Source organism: Cherax quadricarinatus, chromosome 94 (genome assembly GCF_038502225.1).
Source record: "Cherax quadricarinatus isolate ZL_2023a chromosome 94, ASM3850222v1, whole genome shotgun sequence".
Classification (NCBI taxonomy): Eukaryota; Metazoa; Arthropoda; class Malacostraca; order Decapoda; family Parastacidae; genus Cherax; species Cherax quadricarinatus.
Genome location: NC_091385.1, coordinates 4,744,468 through 4,766,200, shown reverse-complemented (window position 1 = coordinate 4,766,200; position 21,733 = coordinate 4,744,468). Strand labels below are relative to the sequence as shown.

Sequence of the window (21,733 nt, the reverse complement as noted above, 5' to 3'; positions counted from 1 at the left end):
TCATTTTTCTTTTTAGGTCACCCTGCTTTGGTAGGAGACAGCCAGTGAATTGAAAAAAATTATTTGTTTATTTACTTATTCAGTGACAGAAGTTATTTATTTACTTAACAGATCATTCATATCCGATTTACGGTATTTTCAGCTTATGGTGGTTTCATCGGAATGAAACCCCACAATAAGTCAAGGAGCACCTGCACATCACAGGATGTTGTCACAATATCTTATCCCATCTCCCACCAAGGTAAGGATAACACAAAAAAGGAAACACATTCAGTATCATTCATCTAACAGCTGGGGCTTTAACCCATGGCAAGTTGAATCCTATAACTAGCAGGCCAGAGAGCTAGCCACTGGTCCATGCTGGCCTAAAAAAATTCATCCAACTAGGTACATTTCTATACTCCATAAGGAGGTTAGCATGGGCCACCAGTGACCACAAATGCAGGTTTATATGGACAAATCTCACACCAGCAAGGCTATGGCAGGAGCTATCTCAATTCCCTTCAAAGCCACCATTATGACTCAACTTTAATAATATGATCACAAACAAATCACAGAATGGGTGGGGTTTAAAGTTTTAGGACTCATTTGCCATGGATTCGAGCCCTACGTAGTACTATTTTCAGTACTAAAAATAAATCAAAATTATCTCTAACATATCTTCCATTCTATCAAATGAGACCAAGAAACCGTGAATACAACTGTAAAACCACATGAAAATACACCACAAAGTCGCTGTTTTAATCCAAAAACACAGCAGTTTTTTTTTCTCATTATGCACTGCGTGCTTCAGCATTTGCTTTATATGGTGCACACTTACCACACAGATGCATTCCCTCATACCTAGGCCCAAATTTACCGATCACAGCTTATCTGAGTGAGCTGAGCTCATAGCACAGATCTACGACTTGGACCCTGTGGACAAGGCGTAGATCTACAACCTGGACCCTCAAAGGAATAATTATTATATTTAGAGTATGTGGAATTGCTAAACCCACAGACATTACACAGTACCTGGACAGGGAAGGTAATTAATTAGTTTGATCTGAGAAAGTGAAGGGTACCTACAATTCAACTCTTAAAGAAGAGGAAATAATGAAAATAATGAAAATACCCTTATTGGCTGGTATGATTATGATTATGATTATGATTATTAGAGTAAGATATAAACAGCTATTGGAGGATAGATGGGCTAATGAGAGCATAGGCAATGGGGTCGAAGAGGTATGGGGTAGGTTTAAAAATGTAGTGTTAGAGTGTTCAGCAGAAGTTTGTGGTTACAGGAAAGTGGGTGCGGTAGGGAAGAGGAGCGATTGGTGGAATGATGATGTAAAGAGAGTACTAAGGGAGAAAAAGTTAGCATATGAGAAGTTTTTACAAAGTAGAAGTGATGCAAGGAGGGAAGAGTATATGGAGAAAAAGAGAGAGGTTAAGAGAGTGGTGAAACAATGTAAAAAGAGAGCAAATGAGAGAGTGGGTGAGATGTTATCAACAAATTTTGTTGAAAATAAGAAAATGTTTTGAAGTGAGATTAACAAGTTAAGGAAGCCTAGAGAACAAATGGATTTGTCAGTTAAAAATAGGAGAGGAGAGTTATTAAATGGAGAGTTAGAGGTATTGGGAAGATGGAGGGAATATTTTGAGGAATTGTTAAATGTTGATGAAGATAGGGAAGCTGTGATTTCGTGTATAGGGCAAGGAGGAATAACATCTTGTAGGAGTGAGGAAGAGCCAGTTGTGAGAGTGGGGGGAGTTCGTGAGGCAGTAGGTAAAATGAAAGGGGGTAAGGCAGCCGGGATTGATGGGATAAAGATAGAAATGTTAAAAGCAGGTGGGGATATAGGTTTGGAGTGGTTGGTGCAATTATTTAATAAATGTATGGAAGAGGGTAAGGTACCTAGGGATTGGCAGAGAGCATGCATAGTTCCTTTGTATAAAAGCAAAGGGGACAAAAGAGAGTGCAAAAATTATAGGGGGATAAGTCTGTTGAGTTGGGAGCAGGGGGCTGGTAACCCCTTCTCCTGTATTTTTTTTTTTATTATCACACTGGCCAATTCCCACCAAGGCAGGGTGGCCCGAAAAAGAAAAACTTTCACCATCATTCACTCCATCACTGTCTTGCCAGAAGGGTGCTTTACACTACAGTTTTTAAACTGCAACATTAACACCCCTCCTTCAGAGTGCAGGCACTGTACTTCCCATCTCCAGGACTCAAGTCCGGCCTGCCGGTTTCCCTGAATCCCTTCATAAATGTTACTTTGCTCACACTCCAACAGCACGTCAAGTATTAAAAACCATTTGTCTCCATTCACTCCTATCAAGCACGCTCACGCATGCCTGCTGGAAGTCCAAGCCCCTCGCACACAAAACCTCCTTTACCCCCTCCCTCCAACCCTTCCTAGGCCGACCCCTACCCCGCCTTCCTTCCACTACAGACTGATACACTCTTGAAGTTATTCTGTTTCGCTCCATTCTCTCTACATGTCCGAACCACCTCAACAACCCTTCCTCAGCCCTCTGGACAACAGTTTTGGTAATCCCGCACCTCCTCCTAACTTCCAAACTACGAATTCTCTGCATTATATTCACACCACACATTGCCCTCAGACATGACATCTCCACTGCCTCCAGCCTTCTCCTCGCTGCAACATTCATCACCCATGCTTCACACCCATATAAGAGCGTTGGTAAAACTATACTCTCATACATTCCCCTCTTTGCCTCCAAGGACAAAGTTCTCTGTCTCCACAGACTCCTAAGTGCACCACTCACTCTTTTTCCCTCATCAATTCTATGATTCACCTCATCTTTCATAGACCCATCCGCTGACACGTCCACTCCCAAATATCTGAATACGTTCACCTCCTCCATACTCTCTCCCTCCAATCTGATATTCAATCTTTCATCACCTAATCTTTTTGTTATCCTCATAACCTTACTCTTTCCTGTATTCACCTTTAATTTTCTTCTTTTGCACACCCTACCAAATTCATCCACCAATCTCTGCAGCTTCTCTTCAGAATCTCCCAAGAGCACAGTGTCATCAGCAAAGAGCAGCTGTGACAACTCCCACCCTGTGTGTGATTCTTTATCTTTTAACTCCACGCCTCTTGCCAAGACCCTCGCATTTACTTCTCTTACAACCCCATCTATAAATATATTAAACAACCACGGTGACATCACACATCCTTGTCTAAGGCCTACTTTTACTGGGAAAAAATTTCCCTCTTTTCTACATACTCTAACTTGAGCCTCACTATCCTCGTAAAAACTCTTCACTGCTTTCAGTAACCTACCTCCTACACCATACACTTGCAACATCTGCCACATTGCCCCCCTATCCACCCTGTCATACGCCTTTTCCAAATCCATAAATGCCACAAAGACCTCTTTAGCCTTATCTAAATACTGTTCACTTATATGTTTCACTGTAAACACCTGGTCCACACACCCCCTACCTTTCCTAAAGCCTCCTTGTTCATCTGCTATCCTATTCTCCGTCTTACTCTTAATTCTTTCAATTATAACTCTACCATACACTTTACCAGGTACACTCAACAGACTTATCCCCCTATAATTTTTGCACTCTCTTTTATCCCCTTTGCCTTTATACAAAGGAACTATGCATGCTCTCTGCCAATCCCTAGGTACCTTACCCTCTTCCATACATTTATTAAATAATTGCACCAACCACTCCAAAACTATATCCCCACCTGCTTTTAACATTTCTATCTTTATCTCATCAATCCCGGCTGCCTTACCCCCTTTCATTTTACCTACTGCCTCTCGAACTTCCCCCACACTCACAACTGGCTCTTCCTCACTCCTACAAGATGTTATTCCTCCTTGCCCTATACACGAAATCACAACTTCCCTATCTTCATCAACATTTAACAATTCCTCAAAATATTCCCTCCATCTTCCCAATACCTCTAACTCTCCATTTAATAACTCTCCTCTCCTATTTTTAACTGACAAATCCATTTGTTCTCTAGGCTTCCTTAACTTGTTAATCTCACTCCAAAACTTTTTCTTATTTTCAACAAAATTTGTTGATAACAGCTCACCCACTCTCTCATTTGCTCTCTTTTTACATTGCTTCACCACTCTCTTAACCTCTCTCTTTTTCTCCATATACTCTTCCCTCCTTGCATCACTTCTACTTTGTAAAAACTTCTCATATGCTAACTTTTTCTCCCTTACTACTCTCTTTACATCATCATTCCACCAATCGCTCCTCTTCCCTCCTGCACCCACTTTCCTGTAACCACACACTTCTGCTGAACACTCTAACACTACATTTTTAAACCTACCCCATTCCTCTTCGACCCCATTGCCTATGCTCTCATTAGCCCATCTATCCTCCAATAACTGTTTATATCTTACCCTAACTGCCTCCTCTTTTAGTTTATAAACCTTCACCCCTCTCTTCCCTGATGCTTCTATTCTCCTTGTATCCCATCTACCTTTTACTCTCAGTGTAGCTACAACTAGAAAGTGATCTGATATATCTGTGGCCCCTCGATAAACATGTACATCCTGAAGTCTACTCAACAGTCTTTTATCTACCAATACATAATCCAACAAACTACTGTCATTTCGCCCTTCATCATATCGTGTATACTTATTTATCCTCTTTTTCTTAAAATATGTATCACCTATAACTAAACCCCTTTCTATACAAAGTTCAATCAAAGGGCTCCCATTATCATTTACACCTGGCACCCCAAACTTACCTACCACACCCTCTCTAAAAGTTTCTCCTACTTTAGCATTCAGGTCCCCTACCACAATTACTCTCTCACTTGGTTCAAAGGCTCCTATACATTCACTTAACATCTCCCAAAATCTCTCTCTCTCCTCTGCATTCCTCTCTTCTCCAGGTGCATACACGCTTATTTGACCCACTTCTCGCATCCAACCTTTACTTTAATCCACATAATTCTCGAATTTACACATTCATATTCTCTTTTCTCCTTCCATAACTCATCAATCTTCATCAGAGTACAAAACAAATTCTGGCCACGAAATAGAGCGAAACACCAACGTCAAAGACCTGGGAGTGATTATGTCGGAGGATCTCACCTTCAAGGACCATAACATTGTATCAATCGCATCTGCTAGAAAAATGACAGGATGGATAATGAGAACCTTCAAAACTAGGGAGGCCAAGCCCATGATGACACTCTTCAGGTCACTTGTTCTATCTAGGCTGGAATATTGCTGCACTCTAACAGCACCTTTCAAGGCAGGTGAAATTGCCGACCTAGAAAATGTACAGAGAACTTTCACGGCGCGCATAACGGAGATAAAACACCTCAATTACTGGGAGCGCTTGAGGTTTCTAAACCTGTATTCCCTGGAACGCAGGAGGGAGAGATACATGATTATATACACCTGGAAAATCCTAGAGGGACTAGTACCGAACTTGCACACGAAAATCACTCATTACGAAAGCAAAAGACTTGGCAGACGATGCACCATCCCCCCAATGAAAAGCAGGGGTGTCACTAGCACGTTAAGAGACCATACAATAAGTGTCAGGGGCCCGAGACTGTTCAACTGCCTCCCAGCACACATAAGGGGGATTACCAACAGACCCCTGGCAGTCTTCAAGCTGGCACTGGACAAGCACCTAAAGTCAGTTCCTGATCAGCCGGGCTGTGGCTCGTACGTTGGTTTGCGTGCAGCCAGCAGCAACAGCCTGGTTGATCAGGCGCTGATCCACCAGGAGGCCTGGTCACAGACCGGGCCGCGGGGGCGTTGACCCCCGAAACTCTCTCCAGGTAAACTCCAGGTAATTTAACATTACTGCTACCCCTTCCTTTGCTCTAACTCTCTCAGATACTCCAGATTTAATCCCATTTATTTCCCCCCACTGAAACTCTCCTACCCCCTTCAGCTTTGTTTCGCTTAGAGCCAGGACATCCAACTTCTTTTCATTCATAACATCAGCAATCATCTGTTTCTTGTCATCCGCACTACATCCACGCACATTTAAACAACCCAGTTTTATAAAGTTTTTCTTCTTCTCTTTTTTAGTAAATGTATACAGGAGAAGGGGTTACTAGCCCATTGCTCCCGGCATTTTAGTCGCCACATACGACACGCATGGCTTACGGAGGAAAGATTCTTTTCCACTTCCCCATGGACAATAGAAGAAATAAAAAAGAACAAGAGCTATTTAGAATAAGGAGAAAAACCTAGATGTATGTATATATATATATGCATGTGCGTGTCTGTGAAGTGTGACCAAAGTGTAAGTAGGAGTAGCAAGATATCCCTGTTATCTAGCGTGTTTATGAGACAGAAAAAGAAAAACCAGCAATCCTACCATCATGCAAAACAGTTACAGGTTTTTGTTTCACAGTCATCTGGCAGGACGGTAGTACTTCCCTGGGTGGTTGCTGTCTACCAACCTACTACCTGTATATATTACTAAATGTAAAAGGAGAAACTTCGTTTTCCCTTTTTGGCCACCCCGCCTCGGTGGGATACGGCTGATGTGTTGAAAGAAGAAGAAGTCTGTTGAGTATACCTGGTAAAGTGTATGGTAGAGTTATTATTGAAAGAATTAAGAGTAAGACAGAGAATAGGATAGCAGATGAACAATGAGGCTTTAGGAAAGGTAGGGAGTGTGTGGACCAGGTGTTTACAGTGAAACATATAAGTGAACAGTATTTAGATAAGGCTAAAGAGGTCTTTGTGGCATTTATGGATTTGGAAAAGGCATATGACAGGGTGGATAGGGGGGCAATGTGGCAGATGTTGCAGGTGTAGGAGGTAGGTTACTGAAAGCAGTGAAGAGTTTTTACGAGGATAGTGAGGCTCAAGTTAGAGTATGTAGGAAAGAGGGAAATTATTTCCCAGTAAAAGTAGGCCTTAGACAAGGATGTGTGATGTCACCGTGGTTGTTTAGTATATTTATAGATGGGGTTGTAAGAGAAGTAAATGCGAGGGTCTTGGCAAGAGGCGTGGAGTTAAAAGATAAAGAATCACACATAAAGTGGGAGTTGTCACAGTTGCTCTTTGCTGATGACATTGTGCTCTTGGGAGTTCTGAAGAGAAGTTGCAGAGATTGGTGGATGAATTTGGTAGGGTGTGCAAAAGAAGAAAATTAAAAGTGAATATAGGAAAGAGTAAGGTTATGAGGATAACAAAAAGATTAGGTGATGAAAGATTGGATATCAGATTGGAGGGAGAGAGTATGGAGGAGGTGAATGTATTCAGATATTTGGGAGGGGACGTGCCAGCGGATGGGTCTATGAAAGATGAGGTGAATCATAGAATTGATGAGGGGAAAAGGGGTGAGTGGTGCACTTAGGAGTCTGTGGAGACAAAGAACTTTGTCCTTGGAGGCAAAGAGGGGAATGTATGAGAGTATAGTTTTACCAACGCTCTTATATGGGTGTGAAGCATGGGTGATGAATGTTGCAGCAAGGAGAAGGCTGGAGGCAGTGGAGATGTCATGTCTGAAGGCAATGTGTGGTGTGAATATAATGCAGAGAATTCGTAATTTGGAAGTTAGGAGGAGGTGCGGGATTACCAAAACTGTTGTCCAGAGGGCTGAGGAAGGGTTGTTGAGGTGGTTCGGACATGTAGAGAGAATGGAGCGAAACAGAGTGACTTCAAGAGTGTATCAGTCTGTAGTGGAAGGAAGGCAGGGTAGGGGTCGGTCTAGGAAAGGTTGGAGGGAGGGGGTAAAGGAGGTTTTGTGTGCGAGGGGCTTGGACTTCCAGCAGGCATGAGTGAGCGTGTTTGATAGGAGTGAATGGAGACAAATGGTTTTTAATACTTGACGTGCTGTTGGAGTGTGAGCAAAGTAACATTTATGAAGGGGTTCAGGGAAACCGGCAGGCTGGACTTGAGTCCTGGAGATGGGAAGTACAGTGCCTGCACTCTGAAGGAGGGATGTTAATGTTGCAGTTTAAAAACTGTAGTGTAAACCACCCTTCTGGCAAGACAGTGATGGAGTGAATGATGGTGAAAGTTTTTCTTTTTCGGGCCACCCTGCCTTGGTGGGAATCGGCCAGTGTGATAATAAAATAATAAAATTATTATTATTTTTATCATTACTATTATTTCAATCATAGTAAAGTGCAAAACCTGTAGGGGTCATACATTGCCTCGGGGAATTAGAGGTAATCAGATTCAATCCAAGGAAGCTAAGGTCAGATCCAATTCTTTGGAACAAGATCCCCTCAGGAATTAAGGAACCTCCCTAGAGGGGAGGACTGATAATCATATAAAAACATGTAAGAACACACAAAAATAAAGATTTCTTAGCACCAACAATAGGAAGAACATGAAACTTGAATTGTGAAGTGCAGTGCCAAAAAAAATACCAGATTATATACAGTATTCTTCTTCATGTACGGTACTACAATGATTCCAGGAGGCAGAATACGCAATCATTAGAAGTATTATTGCAATACAGTTTATTCTTGGAAAATTCTGTATACGTAAGGGCTATACAGCACTCCACAGGAGAGGTAAAATGAGATGTTTGGGAAGAGTGAGGGAAAAAATGAGTGTGTGGAGAGAACAAGAGGTGTTGAGGGAAGGATAAGCTGAGAGGAAAGATGCTACAGTTGATGAAGAAAATCAGTCTCACTTAAGAAATTAAAGATAATTTGCAGCATTAATAGTAAAACTATTCAGAGAGAAGGGCAGACACAGCAAGCATACCTAGGTACTAGAGAAGGCATCTGAAATAAAGTAGGCATATTCTTTGATAACAAGGCACTCAGTCAACAGATCCTGGACTGCTAGGACAGTGATTGGCACTGCTCACAGAGCAGCATAACTACAATAAACTTTTAAATACACCATCAACGTAGTTCTTCATCTTCAATTAAAAATTTATTATCAAACAGGCATAAAACTAACAGTTAAATGGGATGTAAAATATGTTACATGATATGTACCAACACATACCTGTAACCCTCATCAAAAACCACCATATCATATAACCTTCTGTTATCTTCATCAAAGACGTACATGGCAGATGAGGTACGTGGATGCTTCAGTTTAATCACCTGAATATTTGATGATGAGAAAAGTGAATCTGCAAAAGTGTACTAATGTTAATAATTTTTTCTTTTTTTTTTTTTACAAGTCGGCCGTCTCCCACCAAGGCAGGGTGACCCAAAAAGAAAGAAAATACCCAAAAAGAAAATACTTTCATCATCATTCAACACTTTCACCTCACTCACACATAATCACTGTTTTTGCAGAGGTGCTCAGAACACAACAGTTTAGAAGCATATATGTATAAAGATACATAACATATCCCTCCAAACTGCTAATATCCCGAAACCCTCCTTTAGAGTGCAGGCATTGTACTTCTCATTTAGATGACTCAAGTCTGGCTATATGAAAATAACCAGTTTCCCTGATTCCCTTCACTAAATATTACCCTGCTCACACTCCAACAGATCGTCAGGTCCCAAATACCATTCGTCTCCATTCACTCCTATCGAACACGCTCATGCATGCCTGCTGGAAGTCCAAGCCCGTCGCCCACAAAACCTCCCTTACCCCTTCCTTCCAACCTTTTTGAGGACAACCCCTACCCCGCCTTCCTTTCCCTGCAGATTTATACGCTCTCCATGTCATTCTACTTTGATCCATTCTCTTTAAATGACCAAACCACCTCAACAACCCCTCTTCAGCCCTCTGACTAATACTTTTATTAACTCCACACCTTCTCCTAATTTCCACACTCCGAATTTTCTGCATAATATTTACACCACACATTGCCCTTAGACAGGACATCTCCACTGCCTCCAACCGCCTCCTCGCTGCTGCATTCACAACCCAAGCTTCACACCCATATAAGAGTGTTGGTACCACTATACTTTCATACATTCCCTTCTTTGCCTCCACAGATAACGTTTTTTGTCTCCACATATACCTCAACACACCACTCACCTTTTTTCCCTCATCAATTCTATGATTAACCTCATCCTTCATAAATCCATCCACCGACACGTCAACTCCCAAGTACATGTATCTGAAAACATTGACTTCTTCCATACTCCTCCTCCCCAATCTGATATCCAATTTTTCTTTACATGTATCTAAATCATTTGATACCCTCATCACCTTACTCTTTTCTACGTTCACTTTCAACTTTCTACCTTTACACACACTCCCAAACTCATCCAATAACCTTTGCAATTTTTCTTTAGAATCTCCATAAGCACAGTATCATCAGCAAAAAGCAACTGTGTCAATTCCCATTTTGTATTTAATTCCCCATAATTTAATCCCACCCCTCTCCTGAACACCCTAGCAATTACTTCTTTTACAACCACATCTACAAATATATTAAACAACCATGGTGACATTACACATCCCTGTCGGGCTCTGGTGGCCTGGTGGCTAACGCTCTCACTTCACACGGTGAGGGCCTGGGTTCGATTCCCAGCCAGAGTAGAAGCATTGGACGTGTTTCTTTCAACCTGTTGTCTATGTTCCCCATCAGTAAAATGGGTACCTGGGTGTTAGTCGACTGGTGTGGGTCGCATCCTGGGACACTGACCTAATTTGCCCGAAATGCGGAGCATAACACGTGAGTTTCTATATAGTAGTATGTCATTGTTGTCAGCTAGGACTGTATACGTTGTACATACACTTGTAGTAAATAAAGATATTATTATTACATTATTATTATTATTATTATTACTTTTACTGGGAAGTAGTCTCCCTCTCTTCTACACACCCTAACCTGAGCCTCACTATCCTCATAAAAACTCTTTACAGCATTTAGTAACTTACCACCTATTCCATATACTACTTGCAACATCTGCCACATTGCTCCCCTATCCACTCCATCATATGCCTTTTCTAAATCCATAAATGCAATAAAAACTTCCCTACCTTCATCTAAATACTGTTCACATATATGCTTCAATGTAAACACTTGATCTACACATCCCCTACCCACTCTGAAACCTCCTTGCTCATCCACAATCCTACATTCTGTCTTACCCCTAATTCTTTCAATTATAACCCTACAGTACACTTTTCCTGGTATACTCAAGAAACTTATTCCTCTATAATTTTTGCAATCTCTTTTGTCCCCCTTCCCTTTATATAAAGGGACTATACATGCTCTCTGCCAATCCCTAGGTGCCTTCCCCTCTTTCATACATTTATTAAACAAAAATACCAACCACTCCAACACTATATCCCCCCCCCCCCTGCTTTTAACATTTCTGTCATGATCCTGTCAGTTCCAGGTGCTTTACCCCCTTTCATTCTACGTAATGCCTCACATACCTCCCCCACACTCACATCCTGTTCTTCTTCACTCCTAAAAGATGGTATACCTCCCTGGCCAGTGCATGAAATTACCGCTTCCCTTTCTTCGTCGACATTTAAAAGTTCCTCCAAATATTCTCGCCGTCTACCCAAAACCACCATCTCCCCATCTACTAACGCCCCTACTCTGTTTTTAACTGACAAATCCATTCATTCTCTAGGCTCTCTTGACTTGTTTAACTCACTCCAAAATTTTTTCCTATTTTCATTAAAATTTCTTGACAGTGCCTCTCCCACTCTATCATCTGCTCTCCTTTTGCACTCTCTCACCACTCTCTTCACCTTTCTTTTACTCTCCATATACTCTACTCTTCTTATAACACTTCTGCTTTGTATAAACCTCTCATAAGCTAACTCTTTCTCTTTTATCACACCCTTTACTTCATCATTCCACCAATTACTCCTCTTTCCTCATGCACCACAAACTTCTGCCCCACATTCTAATACTACATTTTTAAAACTATTCCAACCCTCTTCAACTCCCCCACTACTCATACTTGCACCAGCCCACCTTTTTGCTAATAGTTGCTTGTATCTCACCTGAACTTCCTCCTCCTTTAGTTTATACACTTTCACCTCCCTCTTGCTTGTCATTGCCATTTTCCTCTTTTCCCATCTACCTCTTACTCTTACTGTAGCTACAACTAAATAATGATCCGATATATCAGTTGCCCCTCTATAAACGTGTACATCCTGAAGCCTACCCATCAACCTTTTATCCACCAATACATAATCTAACAAACTACTTTCATTACGTGCTATATCATACCTTCCATATTTATTTATCCTCTTCTTCATAAAATATGTATTACTTATTACCAAACCTCTTTCTACACATAGCTCAATTAAAGGCTCCCCATTTTCATTTACCCCTGGCACCCCAAATTTACCTACTACTCCCTCCACAACATTTTTGCCCACTTGAGCATTGAAATCCCCAACCACAAGTACTCTCACACTTGGTTCAAAACTCCCCACGCATTCACTCAACATTTCCCAAAATCTCTCTCTCTCTCTCCTCTACACTTCTCTCTTCTCCAGGTGCATATACGCTTACTATAACCCACTTTTCACATCCAACCTTTATTTTACTCCACATAATCCTTGAATTAATATATTTATAGTCCCTCTTTTCCTGCCATAACTTATCCTTCAACATTATTGCTACTCCTTCTTTAGCTCTAACTCTATTTGAAACCCCTGACCTAATCCCATTTATTCCTCTCCACTGAAACTCTCCCACCCCCTTCAGCTTTGTTTCACTCAATATACAGTACTGGGAAATTATTAATATTGGAAACAACACTGATTTACAGTTATCCTAAGTTAAATATACATTAACCATCTATGTATGGTATGTCTATAACAATTATACTTGTTGAAACCATTGTACAAATTTATTTTAGTCTTTAAATTTATAGATTATGTGAATAAAGCTTAACACTAATTATAATAACAATGCAAACAAAACTGCATCATGTTGCTGAGTACCAGTTAATAAAAAATAAAACTTTAGACACTATTATTATATTAATGGGGAAATGCAGAACACCTACGGGTCATAATGCTCCAAGAAAATGCCATTAAAATATTTATTTAATTCTTGCTGTATATGCTAATATATGCACTGCCTTACAACCAGAGCAAGATTCTTATTTAGTTCAAAATCATCCAGAGATATTACAGAAAATTCATCATTATTAAATATTTTTCATTTGCACTTTAACCCTTAAACTGTCCAAACGTAGATCTAAGTTCACTCGTGTAGCGCTCCGAAGGTAGATTTATGCTTTTTTTTACTTAAGAAAGCACGTAAAATCAAACATAGATATGCGAGTGTATGTAGATCTATGTTTGGACAGTTTAAGGGTTAAAATAGTTAATTAATAATAATTATTATTATTATTTATATTTAGAAAACCATACAAATATTTTACATACATTAACAATTTGTGCAATGGTTCTCAGGGATCACAGATGATTTGACATACTACATTGGTATGCTATGTAATAGGATAACTCAATAAAATCAAACTAAATTAATTCCACTGGAGTTAGCATACAGGAGTGGTATACTATTATGGCTTAACACAGGCTATTTCAACTTTTTTTTTTTCATATTTCTTATATGGTGTCCCAACAGTCAAGTAATAAAGCACCAGACTGTAGTAAAGGGCACACGTGCACTTATTAAAATATTTAATAAGAAAACATCATGACACAAGTGGTTTCTTCAGTCTTGAAATAACTTATAGTGAAATATTTCCTTATTGAATGCCTTAATCAGTGCATACATGTCTTTCACCTATAACTTGTTAAGAAAGGACAAAATTTGTTGGAGTTTTTAACTGGGGGGAAGGTTAGCTGCCAGGATAACCCAAGAAAGACAGTGCGTCATCGAGGACTGTTCGTCTTATTTCCATTGTGGTCCTTCAGGCTTGTCCCCCAGGATGCGACCCACACCAGCTGACTAACACCCAGGTACCTACTTACTGCTAAGTGAGCAGGGAATAAAGATGTAAGGAAACATGCCCAACATTTCCACCCTGCCAGGGATCAAACTGCAGACATTCAGTGTGAGAGGCGAGAACATTGCTAACAAAACTAGTTCCACATAAAACCATAATAACAACTTAACCCTAGTGAAGTATACTCCTACAAATAGTCTTCATCTGTTATACCCGGGTATGCTCTATCTTATGAGGATAAATATTAAAATATAATCAACTAAATTAGAATTTATCATTAATAGTATCGAGGAACACGTAAAGTAACAATCACCTAAGTGAACAAGAAGCTTATTACAATTCTGTTTGATGACACAACCATGAATACCTCACTAGGGTTAAAAGGCTGTAAAAGGAAGTTTATTCATGTACAGGTACACGTAAGTATAATTATTAAAGAGAAACAATAAAAACATGTAAATTACCTAGGATAACCCCCAAAAAAGTCAAAGTGGCTTATTTCCTAACTATATTTAAGTAAATGCTACAGCAATTTAGAAATATTTAATTATCTCAATTATTGTATATTATAAAAACTTAATAGGCTTAGTTTGTATTAACTAATTATTATTATAATCAAGGGGAAGCGCTAAACCCGTAGGATTATACAGCACCTGTGAGGGGATTGGAAAGTATTCAGGGATAATTCAGGGAATTGGAGCACAGATCCAGTTCCCTAGATCAAGAGCCCCTCACCAGCATCAAGAACCTTCCTTGAGGGGTGTATTAACTAAACTATACAATACTCTTACATTAGAAACCTAGTATAAATGACATAGATATATTAACAAGCACTAACAATGACTTTATAAACATCTCATACATGTGATACATATTTTAACATTCACCACAATAATGTAAAAAAAAGTTTGACATTTGGTCATCAAGAAAGTCCATCTTGCCTTTCATAAACATAACACTCTGACGGCATTTAGGTTGATTTTGTACACCATCTTCCTGTTCCTCTTTGCTTCTCTGCCTCCTCTTTGAGGGCGACCTGGGCATTTTATACGATGAACAAGAGGAAATAATGAGGTAAAAATGGACGCTGGTAGCCTCCTCTTCTTGCCCGCCAAATAATGTAAATAAATCCAAGTTTGGCGCGAAAAATGTGTTTTTCCTCTGTTATACGGAATAACATTAAGTAATAATAATAATAATAATAATAATAATAATAATAATAATAATAATAATAATAATAATAATAATAATAATAATAATAATTAACTTTATTTCTACCAGTACATGTACAAGGTATACAGGTCTAGCTGACATCAATGATAATAAGTCATTTTGTCTGACCTATTTTGGGATATACTTGGTAATCTATACATATTCAGCTATATACGATTATTTATGTAATTGTATATGTATACCTGTACATGAATGAACATACTTATTTACTTACTAATTTCGGGATGCGACCCACACCAGTCTACTAACACCCAGGTACCTATTTTACTGCTAGGTGAACATGGACAGCAGGTGTTTTAAGGAAACACGTCCTAATGGTTCCACTCGTATTTCCGGAAAATAGGAGCCATGCTCTTTGGCACGAAAAGTAAACTGAAAAGGGTAAATAATTTTAATGTCCAGTGTAATTGGGACTCCATCACTTCAGTATCATCAGTGAAATATCTGGGAATCCCCTTTGACCCATGCATGACAGGAGAATTGATAAGGAACAATGTAGTAAAGAACGTGAATGGCAGACTAAGTTCCTCTACAGACAGGCACAGGGTCTACCTGAGGGACTGACCACCTCAAAACTTCAAGGATGATGGACTGATTACATCGTCTTCAAGTCTCTTCTGCTTCTATCAACTTTTCTGTACTCGACTGAAGAAGCCTACTGTGTAGGCGAAACGTTTCGAAATAAAGATACCTAACTGTTGCATATGTGTCTTACCTACAACCTGTCGGTATTTTATACCATTTTAATGTCCACAGTGTCTACCTACTGAGGCTCCCAGGACTTTATGTGTAGCTCTTGTAAGATGCCATGTAGACTATTTTTGCTCTTCATGGTACTCTGGTGGCTAAGCTGCGAGGATAGAAACATTAGGTGTGTTTCTTTACACCGGTTGTCTAGGTTTACCCTCGCTTCACATCAGGTTCGTCCCGGCGAGGATAGAAACATTAGGTGTGTTTCTTTACACCGGGTGTTTACCCATCAGTAAAATGGGTGTCTGGGTGTTATTGGACTGGTGTGGGTCGCATCCTGGGACAAAACTGACCTAATTTGTGGGAAATGTTCAGCATAACAAGGGACTTTCTATACAGTAGTATGTCACTTATGTCAGCTATGGTCTGTATACCTTGTACATGTACCTGTAGAAATAAAGATAATATTATTATTACAAATCACCCAGAACGAAATGGTAAGACTCCTGCTGGACCTGGGTCCAAGAGAGCATGTCTGCCAGGATGAATTACAAAAACTGAATGTGATGAATGTTGAAGACAAGAGTAAAGCAACTGAAGTTAAATCACGTTTATAAAATTTCTCACAAGTAGTGACCAAAATATCTTGCTGCCAAGTTTGTCAAGGCTGGGAACCAAAACAAGTATTGTACTAGGGAGTGACCACGGTACTGTGGTACGTACCACGGTATGTGGTCAGGCTTCAAACACCTTTTATTGTACAGAAATAAAGAAGTGGAACGGATGGCCTGTACAAGACGAGTCAAAGTCAGTCATAACACGAGCCAGTTCACGAAGACAGCTAATAGGTACCTGATGAATGAAGCGACAGAGAGGGAGGAAACTGATTTCATATATAGATAACTTTCATGCACCTGTTATTCTATGCTGATCCTCTCTTTAATGTTAATACAAATAACTAATTTGACCTTACCTGTTTTAACTTTTAAGGTTTAAATAGTAAGACAGTACAAGGACCACAATGGAAATAAGTCTGTCTGGCTTTTTTGGGGATTATCCTACTAATTTACACATATGTTACTATGTATGATAATTATACTTATGTGTACCTATACCTAAATAGACTTACACTTCAATAAATGTCTTAAGACAGTAATGGTAAGACAGAAAGTCTGCCTTCACAGCCAGCCAGAAAAACAAAATTACATATTTGTACAATAAACGTATATGATGAGAGCACAAACATAAGTAAGTAAGTAAGTAAGTAAGTAAGTTTATTCAGGTATACACAAATACAGTTACATAGAATTATCATACATAGCAGCATATGTGTAGAGAACCTAGGATAACCCAAAAAAGTCAGACAGAGTGACTTATTTCCATTGGGATCCAGACAATAAGACAAAATAAGACAGAGATCAAAGAATCCAATGGACATATTACTGTCTTCATTGTATTGTGCATAATGTACTACATATGTATACTTACAACATATATTTTATGTGTCCTCAGAATCATTGTACAAATTTAAGCTAATGTATGTAAAATAATTTGTATATTTCCCGAGTAAACCCAATGTGGGTTATTTCCATAAGAATTATTCGTATTTTTAACCCGGGGGAGAGTTAGCCACTTAGAATAACCAGAGAAAATTAGTGTTTCATAGAGGACTGTCTTATTACTGTGCCCCGTGGCCTGGTAGCAAAAGCTGTAGCTTCACACGGTGAGCGTCCGGGTTCGATTCCCGGCGAAGGGGTGGAAACATTGGACGTGTTTCCTTACACCTGCTGTCCATGTTCACCCATCAATAATAATGGGTAACTGGGTGTTAGTGGACTGTTGTGGGTCGCATCCTGGGACAAAACTGATCTAATTTGCAGGAAATGTTCAGCATAACAAGCGGCTTTCTATATAATAGTATGTCATTGATGTCATTGATATTATTATTATTATTGTGGTCCTAAAATTTTGTATTTCGGGGTGCTACCCACACCAGTCGACTAACGCCCAGGTACCTGCTTACTGTTAGGTGAATAGTGACAACAGGTGTAAGGAAACATGCTCAACATTTTCACCCGTGCCGGGGATTGAACCGTGGACAGTGTGAGGCGAGTGCGTTACCTACCAAGCCACGGAACTTGAGCTCTCCTACCCAGAAAGCTACCCTCAACAATCGGCTAACACTCAGAAATACCTACTTACTGCTAGGTGAACATGGGTAACAGATTAAGTAAGTTTATTCAGATGTACACAAATACAGCTACATATATATATATATATATATATATATATATATATATATATATATATATATATATCTTTCTTTCAACACACCGGCCGTATAGGCGGGGTGGCCCAAAAGGAAAAACGAAAGTTTCTCCTTTTACATTTAGTAATATATACAGGAGAAGAGGTTATATATATACAACACGCATGGCTTATATATATATATAAGAACTAGAAAGAAAATAGAAGAAAACCCAGATATATATATATGTAGGTAATTTGGTAGCGATGGATAATGGCAGGACCTGGATGCATAAAGAATCACACACAAAGTGGGAGTTGTCACAGCTGCTCTTTGCTGATGACACACAGAATGAGGTCCTTGACGTGCTGTTGGAGTGTGAGCAAAGTAACATTTATGAAGGGATTCAGGGAAACCGGCAGGCCGGACTTGAGTTCTGGAGATGTACAGTGCCTGCACTCTGAAGGAGGGGTGTTAATGTTGCAGTTTTAAAAACTGTAGTGTAAAGCACCCTTCTGGCAAGACAGTGATGGAGTGAATGATGGTGAAAGTTTTTCTTTTTCGGGCCACCCTGCCTTGGTGGGAATCGGCCGGTGTGATAATAAATAAATAAAAATAAATATATACATATATATATATATATATATATATATATATATATATATATATATATATATATATATATATATATATATATATATATATATATATGTAGGTAATTTGGTAGCGATGGATAATCCTGGATGCAACACACAGGTCCTCGTGGGGGGGGGCACATCCGGAAGTTAAAGACATAGATGAGCCGTAGAGATGTCAGGAACTATTTCTTCAGCCTCAGGGTGGTCGGGAAGTGGAATGGCTTCGATTTTGTAATGGAGGCAGACTTCATGCATTGTTTCAAGAATTAGTACGATAGGGCCCACGAGGCTGGGAGGGAATGAATCTGGCAAGCAACAAGTTGAGAAGCGGGACCAGGAGCTAAGACTCAACCCCTGCAACCACATATAAATAAGTACATAAAGATGAGTACACATTTCTGACAACTTATAAATACCACAGAGCTTTGCTATAAATGATATATCATATATATTATAAATTCAGTTTAAATTCTATATTCCTTTTAAAAGAATATTTACTAGTTTTGAAAATTCTATTACCTGGAGAGAGTTCCGGGGGTCAACGCCCCCGCGGCCCGGTCTGTGACCAGGCCTCTATAAGGTTAAGGATAGATTTATTATTTAAGAAGAGGTGCAGCTCCAAGCCCGGATAGCTCAGTCGGTAGAGCATTAGGCTTTTAACCTAAGGGTCCAGGGTTCGAGTCCCTGTTCGGGCGATTAGTTTTACAAACAACACAAGTGTTCAAAACATGTGACATTATCTACACCGAGTTTGTGCATAAATAAAAACTAACTAAAGCTAAATTCTGTTTCCCTGGTAAAGACAGTGATACATACATGTGTAATGTAAGGAGACAACCGCAGCAGCACCAGTTATAAAGAGGACAGGGCAGGGTACTGTCCTACTGTTGCTTCATTAAGTTTATTCAGGTATACACAAATGCAGGTATATAGATTATCATACATAGCAGCATGTGGGTAGAGAACCTGGGATGACCCAGAAAAAGTCAGAGTGACTTATTCAAGGATTTGGAAGTATCCCCATTCTTCAGGCGAGCCTGGTTACAAGTCTGTTCCTACCTGGAGGTTATTCCTGGGATCAACGCCCCCGCGGTCCGGTCCACGACCAGGACTCCCGGTGGATCAGGGCCTGATCAACCAGGCTGTTACTGCTGGCCGCGCGCAGTCCAACGTACGAACCAAAGTCCGGCTGAATAAAAAAAAATGCAAATGGGGTTCTTTTAAAGCCAGAGACCAACATTCTCATCATTCTTAATCATAAACTCAATTCACAAATTACGTACCACTCAATGTCTTTCATTAGTTGCTTGTAGATGCTTGTGATTAGAAAAATCTTTGAGAGGTCAGTCTTAGAATTAAAAGCAATTTGTGCCCGCAGTTACCAGGCTTCATACAATAGAGAGGAATGTTCTAGCTGGTCCAGTGGCTAACGCGACGGTCTGGAGTTTTGAGACTTTTTGATCGCGGGTTCAAACCCCGCCCGTGGTATGGTTTGAGAGGAATGTGCATCATTACAGAACTACTTTCATCACCGTGCACAATAACATCTTCCTTCATCTTAACTCTACCTGTGATGCTGCAAGCAAGTTAGGTTAGGTAATGTTTGTCAGGAAACAGGACAAGTATTTCCTGACGTGGGTTGTAGTCATGTAATGCAACCAGCCATGTTATCCTACCTGGAGGGTGTTCTGGGGGTCAACGCCCCCGCGGCTCAGTCCTTGAGCAGGTATGCTCCAGGCCACCCGCTGGATAAGGGCCTGACCAACCAGGCTGCTACTGTTGGTCCCACGTAGTCCAACGTACGAACCTGTATATGGATCCAATTTAGACATTAGGGCCGCGTAAATAACCGGTTTCCACCCATTAATTAAACTGAATTCTTCGTTATAACACTTACACTCAGATGTATCTGTCTTAATCGTGTCTACACGTAAAGTAAGTTTATTTATGTATACAGGTATACATAAGTATAATTATCATACATAGTAATATATGTATAATTTACCTAGGATAACCACCCCAAAAAAGTCTAAGTGAATTATTTACATTTGGGTCCTTGTAATATCTTATTATTTAAAGCCTGTCTCTAAGATAGTAGAAATCAGTCATCAAACATCTAAGTAACTCACCAATGCTTGTTTCAGAAGCCAGTCACCTGTAGGGTAAAATTGTAAATAACTGACAGATTTCACTTTCTGTGGTTCCCTCAAGGCATTGACTTTCAAGTGCTTAATAGAACTGATAACGTGGTGTGTGTGTGTGTGTGTGTGTGTGTGTGTGTGTGTGTGTGTGTGTGTGTCCACCTTGTCAATTCCTCTCAGTATTTTGTATGTCGTTATCATGTCCCCCCTATCTCTCCTGTCCTCCAGTGTCGTCAGGTTAATTTTCCCTTAACCTCTCCTCGTAGGACATACCTCTTAGCTCTGGGACTAGTCTTGTTGCAAACCTTTGCACTTTCTCTAGTTTCTTTACGTGCTTGGCTAGGTGTGGGTTCCAAACTGGTGCCGCATACTCCAATATGGGCCTAACGTACACGGTGTACAGGGTCCTGAACGATTCCTTATTAAGATATCGGAATGCTGTTCTGAGGTTTGCTAGGCGCCCATATACTGCAGCAGTTATTTGGTTGATGTGCGCTTCAGGAGACGTGCCTGGTGTTGTACTCATCCCAAGATCTTTTTCCTTGAGTGAGGTTTGTAGTCTCTGGCCCCCTAGACTGTACTCCGTCTGCGGTCTTCTTTGCCCTTCCCCAATCTTCATGACTTTGCACTTGGTGGGATTGAACTCCAGGAGCCAATTGCTGGACCAGGTCTGCAGCCTGTCCAGATCCCTTTGTAGTTCTGCCTGGTCTTCGATCGAGTGAATTCTTCTCATCAACTTCACGTCATCTGCAAACAGGGACACATCAGAGTCTATTCCTTCTGTCATGTCGTTCACAAATGCCAGAAACAGCACTGGTCCTAGGACTGACCCCTGTGGGACCCCGCTGGTCACAGGTGCCCACTCGCCACGTACCATGACTCGCTGCTGTCTTCCTGACAAGTATTCCCTGATCCATTGTAGTGCCTTCCCTGTTATCCCTGCTTGATCCTCCAGTTTTTGCACTAATCTCTTGTGTGGAACTGTGT

At 40.2% G+C, this 21,733-nt stretch overlaps 1 protein-coding gene and 1 non-coding gene across 2 annotated transcripts in view; one reads left to right on the top strand and one right to left on the bottom strand.

Moving 5' to 3' along the window:
• The window catches only part of LOC128700875 (ribonuclease H2 subunit B), a 37,285-nt gene extending 22,361 nt beyond the window's left edge, over positions 1 to 14,924 (bottom strand). The window contains exons 1-2 of the mRNA XM_053794338.2: positions 14,738 to 14,924; positions 8,938 to 9,067 (exon numbers count right to left, since the gene is read on the bottom strand). Coding sequence (XP_053650313.1) covers positions 8,938 to 9,067; positions 14,738 to 14,840 — 233 coding nt within the window. The 5' untranslated portion in view covers positions 14,841 to 14,924. The remainder of the gene's footprint in view (positions 1 to 8,937; positions 9,068 to 14,737) is intronic.
• Positions 14,925 to 19,227: 4,303 nt separating this feature from the next.
• Positions 19,228 to 19,300, top strand: TRNAK-UUU (transfer RNA lysine (anticodon UUU)). The gene has a single exon. It is a non-coding gene; the product is annotated as a tRNA-Lys (tRNA).
• The last annotated feature ends 2,433 nt before the right edge of the window (positions 19,301 to 21,733 follow it).